This window comes from Antrostomus carolinensis, unplaced genomic scaffold (genome assembly GCF_000700745.2).
Source record: "Antrostomus carolinensis isolate BGI_N321 unplaced genomic scaffold, ASM70074v2 scaffold5128, whole genome shotgun sequence".
Lineage (NCBI taxonomy): Eukaryota > Metazoa > Chordata > Aves > Caprimulgiformes > Caprimulgidae > Antrostomus > Antrostomus carolinensis.
The window spans coordinates 20,238-40,001 of NW_010333566.1; the positions used below are offsets into that span (position 1 = coordinate 20,238).

Sequence of the window (19,764 nt, forward strand, 5' to 3'; positions counted from 1 at the left end):
AGTATTGCTATATTAAGGTGTACTTTTTCTTTTGTCTCTTAATTTTTGCATTTTGCTTGCATTCTAGTCACTGTATTTTAAGCTTTTCTTCACAATTGGGAGGACTGGAAACTCTTTGCTCCCCCTCTGTTCTTTTTCTTTTTTCCTTATTTTTTTTTTCTACCTTATGAAAGGTGAGATTTTTACATAATCACAGTATTCCAAGAAGATGAGCTTTCTAAGCAAGCAAACAGAAAAACAACACTCCCCTTTGTACATCTTGCACATCTGTGAGTGTATTAATAAAAATGTGACTGCTTCCACAGCTCTGACTGTGAGATTTACTCTCAGCTGACAGTTTCATTGCTGAGAAGAACAAGATTTTTCACTTAAATATAAGGAAAAAAAACTCTGAAATACTCTTTGCTGGAATTTGAATTTGGCTCCTATTTGGAAAGCAGTATGCGTCAACCCAGGACATCTTGAAATGCTACTTGTGGCACTCCTCAAAACATATCTGATGGGCAAGGAAAGCAAAGGACCTTTTACAAATACGGCCTTCCTGTGAGATTATTGTTTTGTGGGTTCTGTTTTTGGTTTTCATGCTTTACAGAACTGTTAGCTTCAAATTTAAATCCTGAGTTACTCAAATATTCTGAAGGTTGCAGGAAGTCTATAATATTCCTAGCCCAATATTACAGAGTAAGGGTGTAAAGATGAGTTGAGAAATCTTCAGGTGGGATCAGAGCATGGATGCTTGTCTTAAGGTTCGTCTTTGAAATCCTGCAGTCATTCTTCATCCATGAGAGAATTTCCTCTTGTTGGGTGATAATTCTGAGTAGGGCCATTAATTTTGGCTTGCAGTTGCAGACAATTAATCAAGTAGGCAAGAAAAAAGTTAAATTATTATTTTTTGCAAGCTTTAACTCTCTTGGGTGCAAACACAGTTGAAATGCTGACTCTCCTGTGCACTGACTCGGGCTTTAATCTCTTCCTGTGTCTCGCTGGAGTTTTCTGTATTGTATCTAGATGTAGGCTTTCCTGTTCATCTTCCCAGACTCTGGCCAACCTCAGTGCTTTGTGACCAACTGTTTCTTCCACCCTGAATGCACCAAAGGCTAAACTGGTCCCCATCCATACGGATTGTGGGTGTGTTAGGGGCTGATGGAGTGTTGTGCTGCACAGGAATATTGTGAGTTTGGAGAAATTATGCAGCATCTCTGTAACATCTCCTTTGACAACCTGTATACATTGACCCACCCTGCTGAAGTGCACTGTGTGCTCCTGTCTCCCTCCTTTCCCTGCACAAATGGTACAGCACTTGGAAGAAAACTTGACAATAAATTTAAATAATTTTAAGTAGTATCTTAAGAATCGGGAGGAGGGGTGACAATTCACATCCTTAATCCTGAGTTCAACATTCACCTCCCGGTGCTAAATGTCTCACCAAGGCTCTCTGTCCTTCCAGGTTTTCACAGGGAACAGCAACGCTGACAGTGTGGTTCACCACAAATTTCTGCACTCCGTGAAAGCCCGCTTCTTGCGCTTCATCCCTCTGAAGTGGAATGTCAGTGGGCGGATAGGACTGAGAGTTGAGGTCTTCGGCTGTTCCTATAGTAAGTGGCTACATCTTAACTCACATTTTCTCAAAGAACTTTTTGTTAGTGCTGTGGGAGGGGTCCAGCACAAGTTTAATGAGTTAAAATGTAACATGAATTGCGTAGCTTTTCTGTATTTTTTCAGTAGTTGTTCTTGCCCTTCTGCTTGGAGATATGCTGGCCCATCTAGCTCAGCTGGTGAAGCTTTCTGAGCCCACCACAGAGCTATTTTCTGCTTCTTGCGAGCGCATGGCAGTCAGATGCTGCCAAACCTCCCACCCTGCTGGAGGGCACAGAGCTACTTGAGGCCTTCTGTAGGGTTTTGTTCAGGAAATGTACCACTGTTTTCTGAAATAGTTTGGTTTGGTTTGGTTTGGTTTTTAAGGCAGCCTAACTAGTTGTTGAGGAAAGTGCTGCGGATTGTGCAGCTAGTATTTCTATTTGAGGGTAATGACTTTATAGCTCCAGACAGCAGAGAACTCGTCTGCTGCTTTAACTGTTTTTGCATGGGTGTTTTCTTTGATAGTCATGTTCATAAGATAGGTTGATGATCCTCTTCCCTAACGGTCTGCAGCACCACTTTGTCACATGGGCTTTGAAGCAGCCTATAAACATGGTTGCCTTGGGGCATTTCAGCCACAGTTATCTTGGTGTACTGCTGCAAGTGTGTGACTGATTACCATGGAAGAGTGTGAATGTAAAGAAAAAGGACCAGTGTTGCTCCCAGGAACAAAAACAAAACAAAAACCCCAAACAAACGAAAAAAACCACAAGTCTACACATGAGGAAACTGAAATACAATACAAAAACAAGTACAGACTGGTATTTGTTTCTCAAGTGACTGTGGATTTATTTCTGAAACAGTTAAGTGTGACTTGAGACACTGCTGGAGAGAGGTAGGATTTTGCTGGGGACAGTTCAGGGGATTAACAGCATTTTACCAGTCAATTCAATGTGGTGTGGCACACGTCACTGTCATGACTCTACTTGAACATCTCTGCATTTAGATTAGATCCTAATGTCCTTCTGCCAGGTGCAGAAAAGGAGTTGTAAGAGAAAAAGTGGAAAAAAAACCCTATTTGAGAGAATTCTTAAATTCATCTAAGCAGAATCAAGGAGCAAAGGGTCTTAAACCTTTTGATTCACACGATCCTATTGAACAGAGACACAGCTCCATGACTCTCAGTGGCCTCATCACAACACTCAGGGCTTAGAACTGATTCACATGATTTCCAGGAAGGTCCTTTTTATGGTCTGTGTGTCCATCTAAAAGCTCTAGTCATCTTTTTTTAAAATGCTGCATCTCCACCTACTTTGATGCTCTGACACTGTGGACTATCATTCAAGTACAGACCTGCAACAGCCTGGTCTGGACAGATAGACACTAGGGCAAGAGACCTTTTTCCAGCCCTGCCAGTGGACCCGGAAACTGAAACCTATAAATCAAAACCAACTGCCCTTGATGACATCATTCCAAAGCAGCCATCTCATCTGTTTCCAGAGAGCTTTCTTTTGTTAATGATAACCAGACCTCTGCCGTGAAGATTTTAGTCTGAACAAACGTGCAACAGATAGAACTGTAACTGAAGGTTGAAACTTTTGTAGCTGAATGTGTTCAGGTGCTGCTTCATGTGAAATACTACATCAGCACTATTTTCATGTCAGATTGTGGTTGTATCTCCTATGACATGAAGAAGACTTCAGAATGACTTGTGGGCTGTTTCCTTGTGCTGATAACATCTAAGTCTTCATCTTTGTCCTGTACCCTGCAGTTACAGAAAATAAAAATGGTTGTGCAGAATTAAGGTATGAGATAGAAGCAAGCCAGAAAAGAAATAAAGGGATTCATAAAAGTTTTACAGAGTGTTGAAATATTCATTCCGTTTATATAAATGTGCCATTCAAATTTCTCTCTGGAAAATTACATATGCCAAGCAATACCTGTCTATGAATTTTGCTTATAGAGTTTCACAGTCTTGGCTACTCCTAACCCAGGAGCTCCAGCACTGTACGAAAAATGTATGATCATTGATAAAATGTCATCTTTACTGTTATACTGAAAGAATATCTGCAGCAAATCCTGAGCTGCTGCACACCTACATAACTGCGTTTTGTAATGTTTGACAGCATACAGACTCATCCACCAAGTTCAATTCTGACACAAGAAATATATTAATAATTCAAAAAGAGTTTAAAAAAAAAATGACAAAAAAAAATCACTAGAGACAGGATGTTGGATAAGCTAGGAAGGAAGCATAGCTAGCAGAAGTACAAATAGCCTGAATGTGCACCACCTCTAAGAGATGATACTTCATACAAGTGTCTTCGTGTTTGTGAAAGAAGGGATGTGAAGTTGGGAGTAGGAACAACATTATAATCACCTACCTATACCAAAGGCTTTAGCTGATAAAATAAGAACCTAATTCCCAGTTATGACCAATCCTCTTTATGTTGTTGGAATGACTTAAAGGCTTCTATAGGTAAACAAATTCTGAGTATTTATTATTAAGTCCTCTGAAGTTGAAGAAAGGATTTCCATCAGCATTTTAGCTTTGGATCCAGTCCTGAAGCAGAAGATAAAAAGAGAACATGTGCATGGGGAACACAGATGAATGAAATCCTAAACAAATGTGCATGTGTGACTGCAGGGTCATTTCTACCTCTTAACCTACTAGTAGAAGGAGGTTGAAATTCAGATGATGCTGGACCCCTGGCTGTCCATTCCACCTTTCAAGCAAACACTGCCCCCAAAGCATGGTATCTGATCTGGAAACATCATTGCTTTATATTGATATCTGAGGCAGAAAACTCTCAGTAAAGGCTTCATTAACTGGCAAGTTGGAGGTCCTTTTTGTGAGAGTGGCAGCATTCATCGCTTGGCTGAAACAAAAGTCTGGGGACACTGACAGCTTAGGCCATCTGAATTTCATTTGCTGCTTCACATCTGTTAAAACCCTGGGACTACTGCCAAACATGGAGCTCAGCACCTCCCTGTGATACACCAGGGCATGCAAAATAGCCTGTGGTTCCTTGGATGGTCTCTGCTCACATCAGCTGCTTTTTAACCTTGCATATTTGAGGAGAAGATAACAGCTGTAGGAGAGCTTTGTGGCTTAGCTGCTGCTTAAGCATTTTTTGTGATGGCAGAGTGAGGAGAATATGACACACTTGTGTCAGTTCAAGGCTCTGACCTCCCATTTTTGGAGAGTGACTTTTCTGTGCAACATACTCTGCTGAAGAGGTCCCAGGAACACAATCTTGTGCAAATTTTTGGCGAATGCAGCTTTCAATGATGACTGTTTAGTAGGAGGCATGTGGAAGGCATTGAGTCTTGTAGGTCACCAAACACTCTGCCAGGACACAGTAACAAAAAATACTGTAGAATCATATTAGAGTTTAGCTGCGATGTGCAGTGGGTGCCAAAGTGACTAACTTAATGTGATTGCACTGTGCTGCTGAATGGCACTCACTGTTGTTCGTTACTTCTGCTAGAAGTAATTTACTATAATTTACTATTAAGAATTTATTATAAAAATTTCTCTATCAAACAAGAAAGTATATATATATATTTTTTTTTTTTCTCCTTCTTTCTCCTCCCCTTTTTCTTTTCACCCTCTAATTGGCTGCCAGTTGACATCATTTTTTTGGAACATAAAAACATGTTTTCAACAACAAGGCTGTTTCAGACACAAGTATGCTTGACCCTATCCCATACAGATTGACATTCCTGTGCAACAAAGCACTCCAAGACCATAAAATAATCTGGAATTTACAGGTGACATGCTGATTGATATTTACTTTCTTACAGAGAAAGTATGTATTTAAATGGAATTAAATTTATTTGAATTTCCTGTAAAGATTCCATCTCCCATCCTCAAAATAGGTAGTGAAATAGGAATGAGATGATCTTGATCTGAAAGACTACATTGATATTTCCTGTTCAGAAAAGGATTTATGGTGAATTAAATGGAAATTTCCATACAGAGGTATGTGTAAGCTCTTACTGTCCCTTTGCAGCAGTGGCTTCAGAAGCAGAGTGATTGTAACAGATAAGTAGGGCTGCAACAAAGGATGTGTTCAGACAAATGGCAAACCAATTGTTTTAGATGCTAGGGGTGATGAGGGGGAATGGGTATATCTTTATACTTGGGAAAAGTCTTGTTAGCTTAGTGCAGGGAAAAAAAAATCTGCTGACACAGTTGCTTTTATAGGATAAGATTTATAGCTGTATTGAAGATGCTGATCATATTCTATAACTGGTTAACAGCCCAAAATGCATCAGCAGAATCGGGTGTATGTGCAGTTAACAGGCTGGGAAACTACAGGAGAAACAATGATAGGGTGTGAGTCTGGGTATCTTCTGCTTTTGAGAACCGAGTTCTTAATTTGCAGTTCAGGACTCTGGTTCCTCATCTTTTGCTGTCATTGCTCCAGGGAATATGATCTGTAATTGTGCATTTTGATTAAATGGTACTTTTACTGAATCTTTTTTTTCCTATGTCTCTTTTTTTTTTTTATTATTTTTTCCCTCCACCTTCCTCCAACCTTTCCTTTGTCTTTCTATGAAAAGAATACATAGCAGAGAACCACCTAGTGTCTGATGGCTGTTGGCTAGGAGTGTTTGTAACCAACTGCATAAGATAAATACCCAAATGATTGCTTACCAAGAGGCAGGCATAGATTTGTGGTAGGGATAAAGCTGCATAGAAAAACAGTCACCTTGGAGGTGCTTATCCACATTGATCCTTTGGATTGCGTGTCTGAGAGGGGTATGGAGAGGCAAGTCAGATTGCTTTAGACTCACTCAAGCCAGTAATGCATGACTGGCCAGGAGAGACATCTGTTCAGACCAGGAACAGTTCTCTTCCCTTCTGCAGGGAATTAAAGCTTCTGTTTATTTATGCAAGTTTAAGACCAAAAAGTTTCTGTCTCAAATTGCAACTGTTCCTAGAGAATATATATATTTTTTTTAATTTTGGAATAACTTTGCCTGTTATTTACATTTTCCAAAACCATTAGTAGGGCCATCTTTGTAAGTATGAATGCATGTCCACTCTGCTGCCAGGAGCAGATTGATGCACAAGTAAACTCCGTGATCTCATATTGGTCCTAACCTGGCTTCTCTCAGCATAGCTGGTCCCACAAGTTGAGCACTGTGATCTCTTTTTTTTTTTTTTTTTTAAAAAAAAAAGAAAAAAAAAAGCTGAATTAACCTGGGAATCCCCATTCAACCACTTGTGTTTCCACCCACCCTCAAGTGACTTTAATGTTTGGATCTGTATTGGGAAAGGAAACTCAAATGGAATGATGTAGCCAGCACCCCTTGGGCCAGAACCTCTACTGAATTTCAGAAAAGCTTGATGAATTATTCCTATTTTATGGGAACTTCTTCACCTGTGGGCAGGAGTACATATATATTTACAGCAGTCATTTGTTTGAATTGTTTCTCAGTGGAGAATAACATGAAAGAAGTGTCTTTTCCTTGATCTCACTTTTGATGAGTTTTGTAGCCTTGTTGATGGGGACTGTAGAAAAGTACCCAGGTTGAATAACATCTGTCTTCAGGGAGCATTAAGTAAACAGGCAGACATTGTGGAAAGAAACCACATGTTGTGTCTTATTTTGTTATATCTACAGGTTTTCTGAGACTTACAATGTTTCTGGTCCTTGTGGTCTTGCTGCAAGTGGATTATAGACATACATGGACTAAATAAATACTAAGCAAACAAGCAGGTTTTCAGGAGTTGACTGTATTAGAATTGTGCTGTATCTTTCACTTTTTAAAAGGAAGACAACGATTTTTTGTCATGTAAACTGCCAGTAATGACTTTTGGCTGCCAGTGTTAGCATTTATTTGGCATATACCCATTTTGTTGAGGGCTATTTATTGGACAGTGTACTCTCAACCAATAATTAGTGAAGCAGAACTTTTCAGAAACAGGTTTTCCTTTGTGTTATACTCCGTAAATGTCATGGGTAGAGCTCTTCAAGAAATTGTGTGTTATGCTGAGGCATGGTGGAGAGTTAAGAACCAGGACTGAAGTGTGAATTCAGACTGGTTGAAGGCTTGGATCTTGAGAAGGAGAAAAAAAGGCTACTAATACGGCACCGTTGAATCAGCGCACTCTTACAGTATCTTTGTTTTTTAGAGCTAGGAGAAATCAACTTTAACTGCAAAATGCACTGGAAATCAAAGACTGTAACTTCTTTATAAGCTATTTCCTCATTCCTGCCTATGTTAAAATGAAACTATTTTTATTATACACTTGCAATTTACTTTAAACAAATTGAAGTGTTTAATGTAGCTAGGGGAAATTCATAGGATCTAAACTATGAATTTAATTCCCTTTATAGAAACTGGCAGTCAGGATGTCAATAGAGAGAAATTAGCAATTCTGAAGGTGCTGTTTCTGAACACCTGACTCAGAAGTAAAAAACTGTAAAAGCAGATGGCATGAATACTTTTGTATTCATGATAGCAACTGTTCCACATATGATGCTAAATAGCATGTTATAATTCTGACATCATAAATAAGAAGTTGGTCTTCATTTATTCTGAAGTGAATTTTTCCCAGGGTTGAATTTCTTTGTAGTTTTATTCTCATAAGAAACAATCAGTTGCCTTCTGATTTGGAATGGAGTCAGTTTTGGAGTGGGAGAATTTTACATCAAATTTAAATTTTGAGCTCCCTGCAAGTTTGTAAATGTGCCATCAAACTTCTGTACAAACTGTCATAAAGACCTACAGAAGTTGTTGATGGTAGTTTCCATGGTAACAGCTTATTAAAAGGTCTTTTATTTTCTAAGCTTATAATAGGTTTTAATTGCAAACCTCTTTACAACCTGGTCCAGTTTAAAAAAAAAAAAAAAAAAGGAGGGGGGGCGGGGGCAACCCCTATTATTTCTGTTCTTAAGGAGGAGCAAATGAAACTGCCATTAACACTTAAAAGGACAGAAGAACTCTGAAGGGAGCCTAGGTGACTTAAATCACAAGATTTAATCACAATGCAGTTGCTGACCTGGAAGTCTTGATTGTTTTGCATATGGATCTTCCATTTATTTTTCAAAAGAAGATGGAAAACTGGTAGCTTTGGAGTGCCATTAAAACATGTGATTTGCAAAGAAAGAAGTTCTATGATGTTTCTTCTGATTTACTATGAAGGTATTCTTTGTCTTTATGCATGTATCCCAGCAGTTATATAGCTTAGTAAACCCTTGTTCAGACTCTTCATCGACTGGTCTTCTTATTTTTTTTTTTTTTTAATAATAGGAAAACCAATTCACAGATTTATTATTTACAAGTAGATATTTTATCCAGAATTTGTGCCATGTTGCATTTTGATAGAAATTGGAATGGGATTTACGTATGTCAGTCACATGTTTGAATACAATGCATTAGTTAAAAGTGTTTTAAAGCTACTCATAAGGTTCTGGTTATATATATATATATACACATATATGTATATTAAAAAAAAAAGAAAAAGTTTATTAAAATTCACTTTGCTTAAAATATCACTTTATAAAGCAAAGGGAGTACTGAAGGCTGCTGCTGCCAAAGGAAATATTAATTGCAATTGAAGAATCAAAAGCTTGTTTCCTATCACAGTGATTGGATTTTAGAGGCTGGATGAAGGGCAAAATGTTTCTAATAGGATTTTCAAAGGTTTATAATCAGGGTAGATGCCCAGTTCCTTTGAAATCCCTTGAAAAGCTTTTTGAATTGGTATTTGACTCTTCCTGCCAGCCTAGTCAATTTGCATGCAGCAACATGGTTGATAAATGCCCATCACAAACAAGCAGCCAACCCTCAGAGGCTAAGATGGTGCTTATTTACATGCAAAGGTGGATGTAGGCATGGCCAACACTCAGAAACAGCTTAACAGAGGCTTATAAAGCTACAAAAAGTGGAGTGAGAACTGAAGTGTTCAAAGTAATGAATAACAACCTGAGTGTGTTTATGAGACAAACAACAAGTGTGACGAGGGATGCTCTGGAGATCTGAAGATGATGGAAGACACCTGTTCTGTTTTAAAAAGTTGAGTGAGGAAGCATTCTTGCATGAGAGAAAAGAGGACAAGTGCAGAGGAGTTCTGGTTTTATCCTAGTGTTCCCTTTCCCCAGACAGAGGGAGAGAGTTGGAAATGGGTGAAATGTGGTTGCCTACATGCCCCATATGTCTTGTGGATATATGCTACTGAGAATACCTGGCTCCAAGTGATATTTGAAAAGATCCTACAAAAAATACAATCCCTCTCCTGATGCTGCCCCTCCTCCTCATTTTGCCATTTTCTTTCTCCCAGAGTCGGATATTGCAGACTTTGATGGCAGAAGCTCACTCCTCTACAGGTTCAATCAGAAGCTTATGAGCACATTCAAAGATGTGGTTTCATTGAGGTTCAAGAGCATGCAGGGGGATGGAGTCTTATTCCATGGAGAAGGACAGCGTGGAGACTACATTACTTTGGAACTACAGAAAGGGAAGCTCTCCTTGCACATCAACCTGGGTAAGGGTAATTAGGATTGTTGGTTCACATATTGCTGTAACAAGGATTGTCTTGATTTGCTTTAATAAATCTATTGTTTATATTAGGCAGTATCTAGAACTTACAACTGAGATCAACAAAACGTGTTGTTTGCCTTGGATAGCTCACAGCTTAAATACTGGTCAGAGAAGGTGGGAGGGGAAGCAAAAGAGACTAGATATGACTGATGTAATGCAGGACATGATAGCTGAGCCAAGAAGAGAACTTGGCTCTTCTAACTAGTGCTGACCAAGGCTGAGCTGTTTCAATGACTACTTATGAAGTTTTGACCTTTGCTTGACAAGCAAAGCATTGATTAAAAAAAAAAAATAAAAAAAATTAAAAAAAAGTTCTGTTTATTCTTCTTCTTTTATTGTTATTAATTTTAAGAATAGCATTTCCCAGAAATTTGATTTGGAGGCCAAAAGGTTTATTTTTGGTTTGTGTCTCATTTTTTCTATTCTGTGATCAGAACTGATCTAAAATACAGAATTTAAATGAAAACTTTTTGATCAACACATTGTGCACACTGGTCTTGCTTTGCTTCTGGAAAACTGAATCTGGAGGGCCATCACTGTGTAATCATGTTGGATCAGAGGGACAAATGAAAGACTTAGTATCCTGCTGCAGAAAGAAATTTACTTTTTTCTGGTGAATACACTAAAGCTTTTTAATAATGGCAGGGCTTAATGTAATAGGAGTGATCATACCCCTTCTTCTAGCCTTACTGCAAAATCTTCATTAGCTTCATCTGTGGGTGGCCCATGGTACCAGCTTCAACAGTCCCTGCTGACTCATGTTTCTCATACTGAGGGTTTGAGTTGGGCAGAAGTTTCCATGTCTGTATTGCAGTATATTGGTCAGCACAGGAGCTGCACTTACCCTGTCTGGATTTTGAATGTGGTCTGAAAGCCCCAGTGGCCCATCCAGATGGAAAGCTGAAACAAAACCCCTCCCTCTGTTAACCATGAGGATGTGAGCAAGGAGGGGAGGGAATTAAGGTCCAAGGTTTTCACTGCCACTCTCAATAACTTTGATAAATAATCTGAGTCATTTGCAGTTCATGTACCTGGTGCTTAGACTGCCAAGGCTGATTTTAATAAAAATGGGAGATGTACCATCTGTTAATGTATAGTATTAGCAGGGGCAGATCTCAGAGTGGCAATTCCAGGACGCTTTAAGAAGTTTTTCTAGAGTAGATAAAGCAGGCAATGGTGCAATACCTACTTCAGTCCCCTGTTTATGTCTTGGGCAGTTAAAAGAAATTATAAACTAGTGGGAGCAAACTGGAGGTACTAAAACAGAATTTGTACATAACTCCTTCTGCATTTTCCCCCTCATGCTTAATTGTATTTGTTTTAAATGTCAGTAACAATTTTCCACAGCTCTTGGATTTAATTTTTACATAAGCTCATTAATTGTTTAGTCTCCAGCCAGTATTTTCTTTCTTTCTAGTTAGTTCTTCAAAGAGTAGAAATGATAATGCAGCATTTTCCTGATTTTTTTGTTTGGATTTTACTTGGACCAAGTGGCTACATCCTGAGCCTCTAAATATGGGATTATTTGATGCCATGGATTTGTCATCCTCTTCCAAATGCTTCATACCAGGATAAGAATATAGTATAGTTAAATATATTATGTTGCTTCTTCCAGAGGACATGCTGTTGTAAATACATAGTCTGAGATAATAGGGTTTTTTTTTTCTTTTAGCAGTAATCCCAAATATATAGATTTTAGTAATTTCAAATCCTCTGTGTGCATTCATATGTCATGGGCAAAGGTTCTGATGTCTGCTCTTGAATGCTCGCATGTTGCCCAACAATTCTGGAGCATGTGCTCTCTACATTCTGCTGTGGTATAAATTAAGGACACATACTCCCTTTCAGTAAGAGGCTCTGAAGTGTTCAGACATGTAGCCAGCTGGAAAACAGAAGAGTGCTTGAAATCACCAGGGTTAGGGCCTAAATATTTTTATGACTCTTGGTCTAAACTTTTGGAGATCTAGGTCAGGTTTAAGAATCTTTTTGAGCTGAAGGAAAACACATTCATATTACTTCATTGACTTGTGGCTTTTTTTTTTCCCTCTGAAAATGGACAGGTGCAGTTTTCTTGCTAAAATACAAAAAGCACATAGTTGAAACTGAAGTGTCAGGAGTGGTCTGTTAATGTGAATAGATAGGAGATTTTGGTGCAAACCCAAAGGGAGCTCTTAAAACACCAGGGCCTTGAGTGCACAGCAGAATGAAGGCACAGGCAAAGTGGCAATTCCTCGTGTGTGTGTGTGTGTGCGCGCGTGTGCAGCATCTGGAAAAATTCTTGGTTTATTGCAAGGACTTTGGGGCTGTGGGGGAAAAGTGTGTGTGTATGCACATGTGCATGTCCATATATGAATAAGAAGCCCAAAGAATCTAAGGCAAGCTTTGTCCAGGGTATGTTTCTGATGGGCAGAGCTCCAGTGTGCATCTAGGAGCATTGCCCATGCTCCCCTTGAGCCCTCGTGCTTTAGTTAAGTGCCTGGAGGTAACTGGTGTCTTCTGACTGTTTCTGCCCATCCAGGGGACTCCAACCTGCACTTCAGTAACAGCCACACATCTGTCACCCTGGGCAGCCTCCTGGATGACCAGCACTGGCACTCAGTTCTCATAGAGCGCTTCAACAAGCAAGTGAACTTCACAGTGGACAAGCACACGCAGCATTTCCGAACAAAGGGGGATTCAGATCACTTGGATATTGATTACGAGGTGTGTTAAGCCCTTTAGGTTACAACTCGGGAAATGAGATTGAATTGGTATAAAATGAATGTGATGGAAAACAACCACCCCCTAAGCTGTTTCTTTCCAGCAAAGATCTTTTCTTCATTTAATATTTCCTTCCAAGATTTCTCCTTTCATAGTTAACAAACATAGACTATGTCAGTGCAACTCTGTGTACAACAGTCTGAGAAAATGGCCAGTCTTTGGGCAAATATGTATTGGATTATGCTTACACTTTAAAGTATGGCAGACTTTGAGCTAAACTAAAATTTAAAGTGTGGGTTCTAGTCAAATCTTCAGGGAGCAACCATGCTTATCTGTAGGGAGAGGCGCTGTGTCGTCATCTCCAATATCAATTTAGTGGGATTGTTGCACACCATCTCTGTATCTGATTGACATGACTATGGGGTTACCAGCTCTACCTCAGATTACAGCTCTCCACATAGAGGTGAGTAGGTAAAGACCGTTGCCTTCCCACTAGGAGTGTAAGACCCTGAGCACAACTGTCAAGACAACTAGCTCTGACCCTAGTCTCTTCACATCTGAGATTGTGATGCAGAGCATCCTGGTCTAGGGAACCAGAGCAGCTCAGCCAAGGAAGGACTGAGCAGAGGACACATCCGGCCCATAAAAATTGAGGCTGGTGTGCTCTCCTGTGATGAGGCAGCAGTGTGGTAGAGTGCAGTTCTTATCACTCCAGAAGTTCAGTGCTTATGTCTGATAGCTGGTAAAAAATACCTTAAAAAAACTTTTATATCATCATCTCTATATGCAAGGCAGTTCCACCACTGCACACCTGTGTGCAAATTACCCATGTTCATTTTTATCCCCATGTGCTTGTCTACCAAGCCTTGCTAGCCCACAAGGCACAGGGTCATGCTTGCACAGTCAGAGCCATCACCCTGTCTGGATTCGTTGAGCTGGCATGGTTCATTGCTTAGCCACAAGTTTCCCCTCTGCACTTCTATGGAAAGGATCAATTCCCAGCACGTGCAAGGGACAAAAGCAGACGTCTGGGCAGTGGCAGGTGCCTGCTCTCTGCTCCTCTCATGTTCCAGATGAAATTCCCTTCTTTGCATTTCACAAAGAAAGGTGGAGAAAGTGGTACCTGTCCCCTGGCACTGCTGTACCAAATCCCAAGTGTATTTAGTGGGGACAGCACATTTGATCATTGAGATTCTGGAACAGCTTCAGGCTGAAGTAGCAATGACCAAAGCTGTAACTGCTTTTAAGATGAAGTTGAGAAAAGCCAGACAGTTGACTCATCAGCTTTCCTAATTTCAAAGTAATAAAATTCCTTGTTTCCTGCTACAGGGTTGATGCAAGTTAGGGAAAACTCAGGCTCCAATGTAATTTGCAGAACATTCTTCCAGATGTTGTAAAACAGGGAACATGGTAGGGGAAATCTTCAGCTGGTGTAAATCAGCATGACGACTGACCTCTGTGGCACTCCCTCCTGGCCCCAGTACTTAGTTTTTCACACAATATGTTTTTTTTTTCCGTTTGCACCATGACAATCTTTCAGTAAAACGTTACAGCAACACAGTCTACTGAAAGTTTATCTCAGCAGACTTCGGGGATTAAAGGCCTTACTGAGGGTAATAAAACCATTAGTTTGGTAATTAAAATTATTAACAATCACAAAGGAAACCATTTTCTTAATAATGCAATGTTATAATTGATATTGATTTTTCTTCTGGTTTTGAAACCCAGTACAGAGTCCCTAAGCAGGAGATGTAAAGAACTGAACACGAAAGAAGGAAAGTCTGTCCTTCTATGGAAGAAGTAACGATTCTCACTGGAAAAAATATTGCTACCACATAAACACTCATGCCAATAACAAACCTGCAAGTGATGTAAAGTAGCAGTCTGTTCACTCTTTATTTCTCTGAAGTGATCAATTAATACAACTGAGGTGCAAGTTCATTAAGGACTTATTTTCAGAGAAGTGCTTTCAAGATTATTCAGGGAGGTTTTATTTGCTTATGTATCCCAGCTTGTTAGGTAGAGTGGGAGGAAGAATAGCCCCCAAATTTCCCTTTATTTTTGTAATAACGAGCTGGTGCGCACCCTTAGGAGTCATGGCAGAGGAATAAGGCTGACTAGGTTCCCACAGCCATCAGCGGTGTCGCGCAGCAGTGTATACCCTTGCTGCAGTGGATGCAGCAGGATTGCAGCACAGCTCCCTATGCGCTAAAAGCTCTGGAAAGCGTGGTGGCTGCAGGATCCTCACCTGCATTATATCACTCATAATGCTGCTGGCTGTGCTTGGAAAAATTAATAAAAACCTAGTAGTAAGACTTCACCAAAAAAAGGCCAGTGAAGCTAACTAGAAATTAACTTTTTCATCTGAAAAATGAAAATAGGGTTGTCTGAAGTCTTTTGAGTTGTGGGATTTGATTTGGGGGTTTGTTTGTTTTTTCCTTTAGGAATCTAAAGTAATTGTGCTCCAAGGATTTTGGAAGCTTTATTTTCTTAGGCTTTTTGTCCTCCCAGGGCCTTCAACACTCCAGATAAGTGATGAATTGTAATTACACAATACTATCGTCTTTCAGTATTTAAACAACAGCACAGCAGGAGTTTTGTTTAAATGTGTAACTTGCAGAACTTCTCCATTACACTGCACAGTCCTAAATACTGTGTGCAAGTGTTGTTAAGACCAAACCACAGTGAAATTTAGGGAAAACGGTTGTAAGGTGCAAATGGGGCCGTTTGTGTGTGTGATACTACCCTCCACTGGCTGAAACCAGAACTGGTCAGATATGTGCTTGGTGGAAAGGGGTGACTACAGCTTGCAGGCAAACCCGGTGTTCCTTGGGCAGGAAGAGTTTATTCTCCTATTGCTTGGCCATTCCTGGCTGCTGTGGTCTCCTGCTGGGTGGCAGCCTCTAGGCTAGTGGGGTCTGTGGACTGAACACTGAGCATCACTGTATGCATGCTGGGTAGGGAGCTGGTGGAATCAGGTTGGTGAAGTGGTATGTCAGGGCACTTAAAAGTTTTTTCCAAATTAGTGAGCTGTCTGCAACAGCTGAGTTTCTCCAACAGCTGTGATGCTATCGTTCTCCTGTTGGGCAGCCAGGCCCTGACTTGTGCTCCAAGATGATGCTGTTGATGTGACTTGGTTCTTAGATAATAACCCGGCTGGCTGTATGGAGTGGAGCTCTGCCCTCTTGATTTTGGGGTGATAACTAATTACTGTTTTGATTCTTTCCAAAAGCTCAGTTTCGGAGGGATTCCTGTCCCAGGGAAACCAGGAACCTTTCAGAGGAAAAATTTCCACGGATGCATTGAGAACCTTTATTACAACGGAGTCAATATAATTGACCTGGCAAAAAGGCGCAAACCTCAGATCTATACTGTGGTAAGAGACAATAATGTACACTTTCACTCTTTACTTCCATGCTGTTGGTGCGCTGCCTGCACTGAATGAATGGAGTTCAGATGTAGATAGCTTTGGGCATAATTAGCTTGTTAAAATGATACTGCTGAGGCTAATACCAGCCAGCGCTGACTGCTGTGGTGAGAGTTACTGAAAGACACGTGTGGACATTAATATTTTTCTCTGACTTTCCAGGTGTATTAGAATTTCTTTGGGTAAACTTTTAAATTCCTTTTCCGAGGATAAATTGTGTCTTTTTGATGACATGATAGAAGTCACAGAGACTTTTTTTTTTCTGATTAACTGAGATAAAATCTTATTTTCTAAACCATTCCCCATCACTGTTGTGAAACATAGTAGCAGCAAAATTTTATTTTGCTATTTGAGTTGGTATTATAGAGAAGAATAAATGTTTGTTTTGTTATTGGAAATATTTTCCTATGTGCTGCCCCTTAAATTCAGTGTGTTGGTAGTTCTGAGAACCATTGACCTGAGACTAGTGTCTGAGACTAGTGTCTCTAACTGTAGGATGGTAGAGGTAAAGCAAAAGGAACTATGGTTTATCCAGCCTGCTAACATAGAACATAAATGTAACTTCACACCTAATATCCAAAATTACACATGTATTTAAGTATATCATGAGGAAAATAAGAAACATTTTATTTCTTAAGAAGAGGGAACAGTACTCTCCCATGTGGCCTTGACAAATTGTAAATAATTCAGCTCTTTGTTTAGCTTGCACCTCACTCCTGCACCATGCTTTGATATCTGCCTTTTGGCTAATACTGTGTCTTTGGAGAACATGGAGGTGAAACTGCTTCTGGCTCTCATGGCATCTTCTAGTTTGCATTAATGCATATAAACAGACCAAAGCTAAAACAGAGCAAGCCAGGAGACCGCAAGGTCCTTCCTTTCCTCACTTTCTGTGTTAGGACAAGGCTGAATACACAGAGAAATAGAAAGATGATGAGTGAGAAGTCCTGCATCATGTTGCTGGCAGTCAAGACCACCTCCAGGATGCTCCCCTAGCCTGGGACTGAGAGACTTTGCTTTAATAACCTCGTTTGATTGCTCTGACTCAAGACTCTAAGGCCCAAATCTTATGAACTGTGTTAAATTACTCTTCCCCTCAGCTTACTTTCTAAGGGGAGGAAAGACCCTTGATATGCTTCTTGGGTTATTAAATAGCTAGTTGCTTTGCTAGCTGGGTATAGGAAGGCCTTCCTAAAGGGGAAAAGAAAAACTTTGTAATGCACTTTTTCTCTGAAGGATATTGTCTGCGTATGACATGGCCCCAAGCAATGAAACTATGTTTTCACAATACTTGATTCAACCAATGCTAGATCGAAGGTCTAGGAATCCTGCTGCTTTTGTCAATTTAAGGTAGAGGGGATGTGCTGCCATCCTTCAGTCTCCCTCACAGAAGTGATGATTTTAATGCAATAATTTTCAAAGACTGGCTGCTGTACTGCATTTTGAAAGATTTATGAGCTGCTATGTGCTGTGTCTATGACATTTGTGTGTGCCAAGTGCATGGCAAGTTTGCCATGCTCACAGCGCCTCATAATCTTAAATGAACATCCTTCTATAGGAAAAAGCCCCTGTGAGTCTGTTGTTTTCCAACATCCTTTCCATCACAGCTATTTATCTCCTCTAGCAACTCTCAGGTACTTCCAGCTTTCATAGACTGATCTCTGTCTCCCATCTTCCTGCTCCTCTCCACTCCTTAGCAATTTACTTACTCAAATTAAAATAACTCATTCTTGCTTAATGCAGTCTTTTGCCTGCCAGACTTCCTCAGAACTAAATGCTTTTACTCAAAGTTCATTGAGGTTTTCAAGCAACAATCCATATCCCCAGGGAGCTGCAAGCTTCTCTGCTTCACGTCTTTGTGCTTTTGAAAGTTGTCTGGAGTGGAAATACGATGAAAGGAAAAGCACAGAAGAATAATTAAATACAGCAGGGACTTTCTGCTTCTTCCAACGATGTGTTATGTGCTTGTGTTTCCTCCCTTCAAGCTGGAGATCACCAGAGATGGTTTTGTTTTGTTAGTCCCCAAAATGCCTTTGTCTACTAACAAGAGATACTTGAGGACAAACTGGCTGGTTTGGGATTACAAAACCATTAATGCTCAGATACATTAGTTCTTTGTCTCCAAAATGGAGGCAGACTTCAACAATCAGTCCCTGTTTCATTCTCTGTGCCTTTGTGAACATTGACACAGTCGGTGAGCCAAACTTGAAGGTTTTCATACCCATCAAGTTTGGGTTTTTTTGCTGTTGACATCATTCATACAAGCAGAAGAATGATACATTAGCTTTGGATGTATAGATTTCCTCTTATGAAGTAGTTTGTCATCCATATAAATAATGGTCCTAAATCAACTGCATTTAAAGTCAGAGGAAGAAACTACAGGTTGTCAATAACAGAGTACTGTACTATGTGTCATACTCTTGGGTGGTGGCTATGATTATAATTTCACCTGTTCTTTTCTGTAACTCATTTGCAGTTGTCAGACTTGCAATAAGTCCCCTTGAGAAAACATCTCAAGATAACAAGGCAGCCTGTCACTTTGAACTGGAACTTGCCTTCAGAATTTCATTTTTATATTGCCTGATACTTAACCTCTCTATGTGGTAGCCTTATGTATTTGAACAGGCTATTTATCTTTTCTCTGGGGTTTCTTCTGTCCCTGATGGAATGTTGTGGGGTTTTTTGTTGTGATTTTGGGGGGGTTTGGGGGTTTTTTTGGGGTTTTTTTCTCCTCTAGATCATTGAGTGTGTTGAAATGATAGGGGATCTTTTATTTGCTCTCTGAAACGATTACTGGTTTTAATTGCAAGAGGTTATGAGAAGTTAAATTTCTCTAATTATCACTGCCATGGTCGTAGGGCTGGACCCTTGGGAAACTTCTGCAAATAATAGTCTAAAGATCTGCCCTATTTATTAGCTGACTTCTCGGCACAAAAGAAGTGCAGGCTGCCCATTGTGAGAAATAGTATAGCAGTTACTCACAATTTCTGGGCAAGTAGTTAGGGGTAGGAAAATATGCTAGAGGAGCCACATTTACAAGAAGCAGAAAGGGAATTGTCCTTCGCAGAAGAATATTTGATCTGCTGATATCTGGGATGGTGAAGTCCTAATTGAAGAATTTTGTGCTTGTTAAGAGTGTATGGATGCAGAAGGAGATGGGACAAGTTCTAGGAAGAAAAAGACATTGAGATTGCTAAATACATCTGACTGAAGGACTAGTTAAGAGAAAAATAGCTATAGCATCCTTAAAATAACTTAATATCCTGGCCACCAGTGTTTATCTACTGCTAGATTCAGGTTACACATTTAGAAACTGCTCTAATGTGACCTGTGGCCAGGGTCTTAAGTCTCTTCATGTGTCTCTGATTTGTGATGCCAAAATAAGAAGCTGTCTAGCTGAAAAAAAAGAAATTAAGAAGTCATGAAAAGATGCAGTGCTTGATCTTCTCAATGCTCCACCCTGTGTACTCATTGAAATTGAGGAAAACTCTCCCTCTTTC

The 19,764-nt window shown here is 39.9% G+C and overlaps 1 protein-coding gene across 1 annotated transcript in view; it reads left to right on the forward strand.

Annotated features, from left to right (window-relative positions):
* Positions 1-1,447: 1,447 nt before the first annotated feature.
* Positions 1,448-19,764, forward strand: part of LOC104529553 (contactin-associated protein-like 5) — a gene marked incomplete at its 5' end in the record, with an annotated part of 31,090 nt that continues 12,773 nt past the window's right edge. The window contains 4 exons of the mRNA XM_010173892.2: positions 1,448-1,595; positions 9,878-10,081; positions 12,656-12,840; positions 16,070-16,213. Coding sequence (XP_010172194.2) covers positions 1,448-1,595; positions 9,878-10,081; positions 12,656-12,840; positions 16,070-16,213 — 681 coding nt within the window. The remainder of the gene's footprint in view (positions 1,596-9,877; positions 10,082-12,655; positions 12,841-16,069; positions 16,214-19,764) is intronic.